Source organism: Pseudoliparis swirei, chromosome 18 (assembly GCF_029220125.1).
Source record: "Pseudoliparis swirei isolate HS2019 ecotype Mariana Trench chromosome 18, NWPU_hadal_v1, whole genome shotgun sequence".
In the NCBI taxonomy this organism is placed as follows: domain Eukaryota; kingdom Metazoa; phylum Chordata; class Actinopteri; order Perciformes; family Liparidae; genus Pseudoliparis; species Pseudoliparis swirei.
Window position 1 is genome coordinate 1891958 of NC_079405.1, and position 11864 is coordinate 1903821.

The following is an 11864-nucleotide window of genomic DNA, read 5'->3' on the forward strand; positions in this document are numbered from 1 at the left end:
GGCAGCTCTGCCGCCTACGGAGAGAAAACCACAGAAGAAGAAATGTCACCTCATCAAAGGACTGTTAGAGTGTATTATCTAAAGTTCAGATTAAGCTGAAACGTGTGTGTGTGTGTGTGTGTGTGACCTCTGACAGCAGGAAGGACTCGGCCTCGTTGTGGAACGTATCCAGGAGAAGAGTCAGAGCCTCCCTGTTGCACAACAGAAGAATATGCAAATCACCTCAAATGTTATGGAAATAGCTCCTGTTCCTTTAAGGCGGAGGCCCCGCCCCTCACCTGGTGACGGTCTGTTTGATTGGACGCTCCTGCAGCAGGATGCCGTGGTTCATGCTGGACGACGTCTCATCGTCTTCTTTCTGTGGTCGACGGAAAGAAACGTTATGTACCCGTGTCTGTGTGTGTTTGTGTGTGTGTGTGTGTACCGTGCGGGACAGCTCCGTGCTGATGGAGGCTCTCTTGATGAGCTTCAGTCGGACGTCCCAGTCGAACTTCAGACATTGTTGAACGAACTCCAGACCGGCGAGAGTCTGAGAGCTGAGACAGAGAGAGGAATTACACTTTATATTATTATACGTTTGGTTAAAACAGCTAATGTAAAGAAATAAAGTAGATATATACATTCTTTTGGGGGGGGGGGTTTGTTTTATATATACATATATTTTAATATTATACATATAAAAAAGAAATATATAATATATATTTTTATTATTATTATTATATACATATATTAAAATATATATTTTTTTTAAAATATATATATTAATATATTATTTATATATATATTTTAATATTATATAAATAAATATATATTTGTAATACATATATATATATATATAAAACTTGATTTTGTTTATATTAAAATATATTAATTTTAATATATATATATATATTAAAATATATTATATATATATATATTAAAATATATTATATATATGTTAAAATATATATATTTTAATATATATATTATATGTTTTAATATGTATATATATTAAAATAAATATATTTTACTATATACATAGTGAAGTTTTTTACCACTTTTCCAAATACAAACGTGAGACCAACATCTGCAGAACATCAGTTACAGTAAAGTACTGAGAACCTTAAATCATTTAAATTAGGACACAACAATCAAATAATGTTTTTAGATTTTGTAAAGTGTGTAAGAGGGGATTATCTAAAGAACTTTATTTAATTTTAATAATTTTAATGCAAAATATCTTTGAAACAACTGAATTACGTTATGCATATTTTAAGGGTATTGTTTCACTGCAGGAAGTCGTCGTCTCGCAGCTGCAGCTTATCGGACTGAAACACACTTCCACTGGCAGGACATCCCCCCCCCCCCCCACACACACACACACACACACACATATATATAATAACACTTTTTAAAACTACGGTGCAGAAATTCTCTTGAGATTCATATATAAACATTAGACTAAGCACAGCTGCAGCTGGTGTGTGTGTGTGTGTGTGTGTGTGTGTGTATGTTGTGGTCTGGTGTGTGGGTGTAGCTGGTCTACCAGCAGCCACAGCCCAGCTGCTCTCTGTTATTAGGAGGAAACCACAGACCAGCGTGAGTGGAGCCGTGAAGCTGCCCTGAGAGTTGAGAGTATTCCTTTTACACACTTTTACAACATCTTTAAAAATTATTTGACTTTTTTACTGGCTAATTTAACTGATGTAACTCAGTCCTGTGATGTAACTGATATCATGCTCTACAATGTTGGTCTCACTTTTGTATTTGAAAAACATAATTATATATATTTTTAAACAGAAATAAACCTATATTTCTTTACATTTACCTGTTTAAATAAACGATTATAATATTATTTTGCTTAAATTGCTTCATTCGCGCCTTAAAGGGGGCGTGGCAGTTATCATTTCCACCATCCACCATGGAATAAATAACCACGAGTTCTGCTTTATGTTTTAAGTTGAAGACATCACACACACGTCGGAATCGTATCATAAATATATTTATATATATATATATATATTTTAAATATATATATAAATGTATATATATATATTAAATATATATATATATATTTCTGAATATAAATATATATATAAATAAAAGTATAGTAATGATAAATGTACAATAATAATAAATGTATAATAATAAATGTATTAGAATAATAAATGTATGATAATAAACATATAGTAATAATAAACGTATGGTAATAATAAATATCTAATAATAATAAATATTTAATAATAATAAATGTATAGTAATAATAAATAGTAAGAATAAATAGTAATAATAAATGTAATAATTAAGATGTTTACTTGTTGAGGAACTCGTCGTGGCCGCAGACCTTCAGCAGGTACTCGTCCACGTCCATGTGGGCCAGATCGTCCTGAGCGTAACACAGAGTCTGGTAGATCAGCAGGTCCACCGTGGAGGAGCCTAGAGAGAGGGGGGGGGAGATGGGGGAGAGAGGGAGAGGTATGGTTAGAGAGGCGGAGAGAGAGAGAATAGATAGATAGATAGATAGATATATACTTTATTAATCCCCAAGGGGAAATTTGTCGAGTCAGTAGCAGCAACACACAAGAATAAAAAAACAAAACACAAAATATAAGAAGGGTTAGGGTGATCTGGCAAGAGGTGAACTGTTGTAGAGCCTTATAGCCGTCGGCAGGAATGTTCTCCTGTATCTCTCCTTGTGGCAGCGGAGCGTGAGGAGACGTCTGGAGAAAGTACTCCTCTGTCCCTGTAGGAGGTGGTGGAGAGGGTGGTCCGGGTTGTCCGGGTTGTCCAATATGGACACCAGTTTCTTCAACGACCTCCTCTCCACCACCTGTTCCAGGTGCTCCAGCTGGCAGCCGATGATGGAGCCAGCCTTCCTAACCAGTTTGTTAAGACGGCTGGTGTCACCGGCTCCGATGCTGCTCCCCCAGCAGACAATGGCAAAGTGCAGCACACTGGCGACAACCGACTGGTAGAATAACTCCAGCATCTTGCTGCACACGTTGAAGGATCGAAGCTTTCTCAGGAAAAAGAGACGACTCATCCCCTTCTTGTACACAGCGTTGATGTTGGCCTTCCAGTTCAGTCGGCTGTCGATGGAGACGCCCAGGTACTTGTACTCCTCCACCATGTCCACGTCCACTCCCAGGACACTCAGAGGTGTAGGAGCTGTCTGCTTCCTCCTGCAGTCCACCACCATCTCTCTGGTCTTGGCCACGTTCAGCCGCAGGTGGTTCTCATCGCCCACTTTACAAAGTCACTCACCACTGCCCTGTACTCCTCCTCCCGTCCATCCCTAATACACCCGACCACTGCAGAATCATCAGAGTACTTCTGCAGATGGCATGACTCCGTGTTGTACTGGAAGTCACTGGTGTACAGGGTGAAGAGGAAGGAGACAGAACAGTTCCCTGTGGGCTCAACATCACTGACCACCGTTCCAGACAGCACACGGCCCATTCTGACAAACTGTGGTCTGCCTGTGAGGTAGTCAGTGATCCAGGAGATGGTGGACGCGTCCACACGGCCACCGCAGCTTCTCACTCAGCAGCAGTGGCTGGATGGTGTTAAATGCACTGGAGAAGTCAAAGAAAGTGACTCTCACAGAGACATCGGTTCCATCCAGGTGCGACTGAGCTCGTTGCAGCAGGTAGATGATGGCGCCGCCCACTCCCACATGAGGCTGGTAAGCAAATTGCAGAGGGTCCAACGATGATTTCACCTGCGGCCGGAGGTGGGCCAAGACCAGCCTCTCCAGCACCTTCATCACATGGGAGGTGAGGCGACTGGTCGGTAGTCGTTGAGGCCAGATGGTGCTGACTTCTTTGGGACAGGGACCAGGCACGGCGTCTTCCACAGCACCGGGACTTCCCCCAGCCTCAGGCTGAGGTTGAAGAGGCGCTGCAGGACACCAGACAGCTGGGTGGCGCAGGTCTTTAGGACCCTGGGGCTGATGCCATCAGGACCTTCAGCTCTGCGCTGGTGTAGTTTCTCCAGCTGTCTTCTCACCTGGTCAGTCGTCACAGAGAGAGGGGCAAGGGTGGAGGAGCCCATTGTTATTGAGGGCTCGTGGATGTGCAGCTCAGCAGGGGGACAGAGGGGAGGAGGTGTTTGGGAGGTGTGATGTGGAGGAGACGGGGGAGGGCTGTGAACTGAACATATTGAAGAAACAGTTCAGCTCGTTGGCCTCTCCAGGGAGCCCCTGGCTGTCTCCTCCCACCTTGAAGCCAGTTATCTGCTTCATCCCGGTCCACACCTCCTTGTGTTGTTCAGCTGGAGTTTGGCCTCCAGCTTCCTCCTGTAGGAGTCCTTGCCTCCCTGAGCTTCACCTTCAGGTTGCGCTGGGCTTTCCTCAGCTCATCCCTGTCTCCAGACCTGAAAGCAGCTTTCATGTTAAGAAGCCTTCAGGTCCCTGGTGATCCAGGGCTTGTTGTTGGGGAAGCAGCGCACAGTCCGTGATGGGATGGTGGTGTGTTCACAGCACTTGATGTATTCCATGATGCAGTCGGTCATACTGTTGATGTCCTCCCGCAAGGGTCCACACAGCACATCCCAGTCCGTTGACTCAAGCAGTCCTGTAGGCGTCGTTAGCCTCCAGACCACCTCCTCACAGTCCTGGTGGTCACCGCAGCCTCTTCACCAGAGGAACAGACCTGGTGTCAGCGGACCAGGTCATGATCAGACCTGCCGAGGGGAAGGGTAGTGGCGCTGTATCGTCCTTAGTATTAGCATACAGCAAGTCCAGAGTTTTATTGTTCCTAGTTGGGCAGTCTATGTATTGATGGAAGGTTGGCAGAGCTTTATCCAGTGTGGTGTGGTTAAAGTCACCAGTGATAGCCATGAATGCTCCAGGCTGATGATGCAAAATATCTTTGAAACAACTGAATTACGTTATGCATATTTTAAGGGTATTGTTTCACTGCAGGAAGTCGTCGTCTCGCAGCTGCAGCTCGGACTGAAACACACTTCCACTGGCAGGACATCCCCTTACACCACACACACACACACATATATATAATAACACTTTTAAAACTACGGTGCAGAAATTCTCTTGAGATTCATATAAACATTAGACTAAGCACAGCTGCAGCTGGTGTGTGTGTGTGTGTGTGTGTGTGTGTGTCTGTGGTCTGGTGGGTGTAGCTGGTCTACCAGCAGCCACAGCCCAGCTGCTCTCTGTTATTAGGAGGAAACCACAGACCAGCGTGAGTGGAGCCGTGAAGCTGCCCTGAGAGTTGAGAGTATTCCTTTTACACACTTTTACAACATCTTTAAAATTATTTGACTTTTTTACTGGCTAATTTAACTGATGTAACTCAGTCCTGTGATGTAACTGATATCATGCTCTACAATGTTGGTCTCACTTTTGTATTTGAAAAACATAATTATATATATTTTTAAACAGAAATAAACCTATATTTCTTTACATTTACCTGTTTAAATAAACGATTATAATATTATTTTGCTTAAATTGCTTCATTCGCCTTAAAGGGGGCGTGGCAGTTATCATTTCCACCATCCACCATGGAATAAATAACCACGAGTTCTGCTTTATGTTTTAAGTTGAAGACATCACACACACGTCGGAATCGTATCATAAATATATTTATATATATATATATATATTTTAAATATATATATAAATGTATATATATATTAAATATATATATATATATTTCTGAATATAAATATATATATAAATAAAAGTATAGTAATGATAAATGTACAATAATAATAAATGTATAATAATAAATGTATTAGAATAATAAATGTATGATAATAAACATATAGTAATAATAAACGTATGGTAATAATAAATATCTAATAATAATAAATATTTAATAATAATAAATGTATAGTAATAATAAATAGTAAGAATAAATAGTAATAATAAATGTAATAATTAAGATGTTTACTTGTTGAGGAACTCGTCAGGGCAGACCTTCAGCAGGTACTGCCCACGTCCATGTGGGCCAGATGGTCCTGAGCGTAACACAGAGTCTGGTAGATCAGCAGGTCCACCGTGGAGGAGCCTAGAGAGGGGGGGAGATGGGGAGAGAGGAGAGGTATGGTTAGAGGCGGAGAGAGAGAGAATAAGGGGGAGAGAGGGAATTAGGGGGGGGGCGGGGGGAGACAGTCAGAGAGGGAGAGAGGGGGAGAGGGAGAGTTAGATAGGGATGGGGGAGGGTTAGAGGAGGAGAAAGAGAGAAAGGGGGAGAGAGAGAGAGGGAAAGGTCCCGACAGTGGGCCTGTGGAGACCTTTATTTTTAAGGCACTTCCTGTCTCACCGTCGCAGGTGAAGGTGAGCGGCTCCCTGAAGTGCTCGCTGCTCACCGTGACCTTCACGCTGACCCCCAGAGCCTGATGCAGCTCCTCCAGGCCGACGGAGGCCGACCACACGAAGCCCCCGTTGGAGGAGGAGGAGTGAGGGTACGCAGAGCGCAGGCTGGACCAGGACCACCAGTACACACAGTACACACAGTACACAGAGTAGTGTCAGTACACACAGTACAACGAGTACACAGTACTATGAGTGCATATATGTGTGAGTGCATGTATTTATATGTTTGCGTGTGTGTCTGTGTGTGTGTCTATGTGTCTGTGTGTGTCTATGTGTCTATGTGTCTGTGTGTGTGTGTCTATGTGTCTATGTGTGTGTGTGTCTATGTGTCTATGTGTGTGTGTATATGTGTCTGTGTGTGTGTCTATGTGTCTATGTGTCTGTGTGTGTGTGTGTCTATGTGTCTGTGTGTGTGTGTCTATGTGTCTGTGTGTGTGTCTATGTGTCTGTGTCTGTGTGTGTGTGTCTATGTGTCTGTGTGTGTGTCTATGTGTCTATGTGTGTGTGTGTCTACGTGTCTGTGTGTGTGTGTGTGTGTCTATGTGTCTGTGTGTGTGTGTGTCTATGTGTCTGTGTGTGTGTCTGTGTGTGTGTGTCTATGTGTCTGTGTGTGTGTCTATGTGAGTGTGTGTGTCTATGTGTACGTGTCTATGTGTATGTCTATGTGAGTGTGTGTGTCTATGTGTCTATGTGTGTGTGTGTGTCTATGTGTGTGTGTGTGTGTCTATGTGTGTGTGTCTATGTGTGTCTGTGTGTGTGTCTATGTGTGTGTGTATATGTCTGTGTGTGTATGTGTGTGTGTGTCTATGTGTGTGTGTCTATGTGTGTGTGTATGTGTGTGTCTATGTCTATGTGTGTGTGTATGTGTGTGTGTGTCTATGTGTGTGTGTGTGTCTATGTGTGTGTGTGTGTGTCTATGTGTGTGTGTGTGTGTCTATGTGTGTGTGTGTGTCTATGTGTGTGTGTGTGTGTCTATGTGTGTGTGTGTCTGTGTGTGTATGTGTGTGTGTCTATGTGTGTGTGTGTCTATGTGTCTGTGAGTGTGTGTGTGTGTCTATGTGTGTGTGTGTCTATGTGTCTGTGTGTGTGTCTATGTGTCTGTGTGTGTCTATGTGTGTGTGTGTCTATGTGTCTGTGTGTGTGTGTGTGTCTATGTGTCTGTGTGTGTGTGTGTGTGTCTATGTGTGTGTGTCTATGTGTCTGTGTGTGTCTATGTCTGTGTGTGTGTCTATGTGTGTGTGTGTCTATGTGTCTGTGTGTGTGTGTGTCTATGTGTCTGTGTGTGTGTGTCTATGTGTCTGTGTGTGTGTCTATGTGTCTGTGTGTGTGTCTATGTGTCTGTGTGTGTCTATGTGTCTGTGTGTGTGTCTATGTGTGTGTGTCTATGTGTGTGTGTGTGTCTATGTGTGTGTGTGTCTATGTGTCTGTGTGTGTGTGTCTATGTGTGTGTGTATATGTGTCTGTGTGTGTGTCTATGTGTCTGTATGTGTGTGTGTATGTCTATGTGTGTGTGTGTCTATGTGTGTGTGTGTGTCTGTGTGTGTCTATGTGTCTGTGTGTGTGTGTCTATGTGTGTGTGTGTCTATGTGTGTGTGTGTGTCTGTGTGTCTATGTGTGTGTGTGTCTATGTGTGTGTGTGTGTGTGTCTATGTGTGTGTGTCTATGTGTCTGTGTGTGTGTCTATGTGTGTGTGTGTGTGTGTCTATGTGTGTGTGTCTATGTGTCTGTGTGTGTGTATGTGTCTATGTGTGTGTATCCATGTGTTTGTGTGTGTGTGTCTATGTGTGTGTGTGTCTATGTGTGTGTGTGTGTCTGTGTGTGTGTGTCTATGTGTGTGTGTCTATGTGTGTCTATGTGTGTGTGTGTCTATGTGTCTGTGTGTGTGTGTCTGTGTGTGTGTCTATGTGTCTGTGAGTGTGTGTGTGTCTATGTGTGTGTGTGTGTCTATGTGTCTGTGTGTGTGTCTATGTGTGTGTGTGTCTATGTGTCTGTGTGTGTGTGTGTGTGTGTCTATGTGTGTGTGTGTCTATGTGTCTGTGTGTGTGTCTATGTGTCTGTGTGTGTCTATGTCTGTGTGTGTGTCTATGTGTGTCTATGTGTCTGTGTGTGTGTCTATGTGTGTGTGAGTGTGTGTGTGTGTCTATGTGTGTGTGTGTCTATGTGTCTGTGTGTGTGTCTATGTGTCTGTGTGTGTGTGTCTATGTGTCTGTGTGTGTGTCTATGTGTGTGTATGTGTGTGTGTGTCTATGTGTGTGTGTGTCTATGTGTCTGTGTGTGTGTGTCTATGTGTCTGTGTGTGTGTGTGTCTATGTGTGTGTGTCTATGTGTGTGTGTGTCTATGTGTCTGTGTGTGTGTGTGTGTGTCTATGTGTCTGTGTGTGTGTGTGTCTATGTGTCTGTGTGTGTGTGTGTGTCTATGTGTCTGTGTGTGTGTCTATGTGTGTGTGTCTATGTGTCTGTGTGTGTGTCTATGTGTCTGTGTGTGTGTCTATGTGTCTGTGAGTGTGTGTGTGTGTCTATGTGTGTGTGTGTCTATGTGTCTGTGTGTGTGTGTCTATGTGTCTGTGTGTGTGTGTGTCTATGTGTGTGTGTGTGTCTATGTGTCTGTGTGTGTGTCTATGTGTGTGTGTGTCTATGTGTGTGTGTGTGTGTGTCTATGTGTCTGTGTGTGTGTCTATGTGTCTGTGAGTGTGTGTGTGTGTCTATGTGTGTGTGTGTGTGTGTCTCTCACACATCCAGCATGTGGCAGAAGGCCGCCACCTCCTCGTCTCTCTCCTCTGATATCTGGAACAGTTCGTACCCGAAGCCGTTCATCCTGGAGCCCAGAGACACCTGTCAATCAAACACAGCCGTCCAATCACAGGAGGGCTCCGCCGCGCTCACACTCGGTCGTCACGGCGACGGACAGAAGCCTCCGGGTCTTACCGGGTCGGCGGACACGCGCCGATGGTTCTTGTTGCTCTTGGGAACCGGCACGTACGTCCTGGGCGGGACTTGAGGGGGGAGGGTCTTACTGCGGGCCACGGGCTTCCCCGATTGGTCGCCGTCGGCGCGCCGGCCCCGGGGCCCCGGCTGGCGCCCGTTGAGCCGGGCCAGAGACTCGTTGATGTTGTCGTAGTTCAGCTCGCCCGAGGTCACTTTGGGCGAGTCCACGTCGGGCGTGAACAGGTTCACGTCGCGCGGCGCCGGGGGCCCCCGGGGGGGCAGGAGGGGGTTCTCGGACCCCGACGGCGGGGGCGCCGGGTTCCTCGGGACGGCGGGGGGGGCGTCGTCCGGAAGAGACGGGAAGCCCTTGGAGAGAAACCCGGACCCGGACCCGGGGGGGTCCCCGAGGCCGGAGCCGGCACCGTCCCTCAACTTGCCGACCGGCTCCGGGCCGTCCAGGATGTACGGGGACTCTTTGAGGTAGCCTCCCTGGGTGGGGGGGGGGGGGAGCGGCCTGGAGGGGGCGGAGCCGGGGGACCGAGACCCTCCGGGCTGGTCCAGGGAGGGGTCAGAACCAGAGAGGCCCCGCCGGAGGGAGCCCGCGACGGGCTGGCTGGGGACGGGGCGGGGCCGTTCCACGGTGGGGTTGGGGGTCTTGGACCGGGCTGGGGGTCTGGACCCGGGGGAACCGGGGGACCCGGGGGACCCGGTGGACCCGGTCTCGGCCGGGCCGCTCTTGTCCTGCCGGAGCCGGGTCAGGGCGTCGTACTCCATCTGCAGGGCCTCGGCCAGGACCAGCTCCTTCTGGCTGAGGCCCAGGGCCTCCAGGCCGCTCCAGCCCGGCTCGACGCTCTCCTTCTGGGTCGGAACCGCCGACATGGTGCTAGAGGAACCGGCGAGGACGCATGGAGCCCATCGGCCAATCAGCTGAGGGCAGGGAGGAGCGTTAGATATGGAGGTCATTTATATATATGAGGTCATTTTACATTTTCACAATATATCATAAAATGTGTCTGAATGACTTCAAAATAAAACTTTCAGGATGAACTTTAACTTTAAAATGAACTTAAATAATAATTTCACATCATAATAAAGCAGTATATTTAATTAATTATTAACACAGGAAGTAAATTAATATTTATTTATCGAAGATACTTTGTAAAAACCTTCACTTTAAAACCGTAAGTTAGGATCTAGAGTTAACATATAATACATATAATATAATTACATGTTCATAATATATAATAAATTATGTCTGAATTACTTCAAATTTTAACTTTCAGGATGAACTTTAACTTAATAATAATTTCAAATGATGATGATAATAAAGCAGTATATTTAATTAATTATTAACACGGGAAGTTGACTATACTTTATAAAAACCTTCACTTTAAAATCTTTTTTTAAATTATGTTAAAAGTTGCAGTGAGATCGTGCGACACCTTTTGGGACGTAAATGATAATAAATATATAATAAATTGTGTTATAATGACTTCATTAAAATAAACTTAAAATAAATTAACATTAAAATTAACTTAAATAATAATTTTAGATCATGATGATAATAAAGCTATATATCTAATTAATTATTAACACAGGAATTAAATTATTTATTTCTTTATTAAAAAAACCATCACTTTAAAATCTTAAGATAGGATATAGAGTTAATATATAATGTCCTTTTTACATGTTCATAATATATAATAAATTGAGGAGGAAGGAAGGAAACAAGGACACAATGAGGAGGAAGGAAGGAGGGAAGGAAGGAGGGAAGGAAGCGAAGAGGAAGCGAAGCCGAGACCTAATCGGGAGGTTATTGTTAAGAAACCTCCCCAAACACACACACACACACACACACACACACACAAACACGTGATCACATGACCTCCGGAAGCAAACGGTTCATCTTCATAACACTGATATCAGATCAATACTCTTCATATGAGGACACGCTCCACGCTCCATTCGTCTCCATGTCAGCCCCCGGGGAGCAGGGGTGTGTGTGTGTGTGTGTGTCCACACACAGAGGGGGGAGGGGAAGATGATGGGGGAGGAATGTTATTATGTGGAATACACACTAATATAGACCCCACAAACCAGCTGTGTTCCACTTAAACAAGTCTATTTTACATTTAAAACTCGGAATTAAGCTTTTTTTGCAATTTAAATAAAATAATTTATTGGATTAAATAAAAACAATTCATGAAATCGACGTGCTTCAGTAGATTTCATTTAGTGGGAGAGAAAACGGCTCTTTTTAAAGGTTACACGCGATGCAGGTAAAAACATGACATCATCTTTTATATTTAAAACAATCCTTCATGAAGCGACTCGCCCCCTGGTGGTCAGGAGAGAGAATGCAGCTTTAATACATGAAGCATAGACTTCTATACAACCAGAGGAGTCACCCCTTGGTGGTCAAGAGAGAGAATGCAGCTTTAATACATGAAGCATAGACTTCTATACAACCAGAGGAGTCACCCCCTGGTGGTCAGGAGAGAGAATGCCGCTTTAACACATGAAGCATAGACTTCTATACAACCAGAGGAGTCACCCCCTGGTGGTCAGGAGAGAGAATGCAGCTTTAACACATGAAGCATAGACTTCTATACAACCAGAG

The 11864-nt window shown here is 44.5% G+C and overlaps 1 protein-coding gene across 1 annotated transcript in view; it reads right to left on the reverse strand.

The window, feature by feature from the left end:
* The window catches only part of pik3c2b (phosphatidylinositol-4-phosphate 3-kinase, catalytic subunit type 2 beta), a 31281-nt gene that overhangs the window by 18020 nt on the left and 1397 nt on the right, over nt 1–11864 (reverse strand). Inside the window, exons 2-9 of the mRNA XM_056436632.1 lie at nt 9245–10171; nt 9051–9151; nt 6267–6424; nt 2295–2415; nt 425–536; nt 279–358; nt 128–191; nt 1–14 (exon numbers count right to left, since the gene is read on the reverse strand). The exon at nt 1–14 is cut by the window's left edge and continues 136 nt beyond it. Of these exons, the coding sequence (XP_056292607.1) occupies nt 1–14; nt 128–191; nt 279–358; nt 425–536; nt 2295–2415; nt 6267–6424; nt 9051–9151; nt 9245–10123 (1529 nt within the window). The 5' untranslated portion in view covers nt 10124–10171. The remainder of the gene's footprint in view (nt 15–127; nt 192–278; nt 359–424; nt 537–2294; nt 2416–6266; nt 6425–9050; nt 9152–9244; nt 10172–11864) is intronic.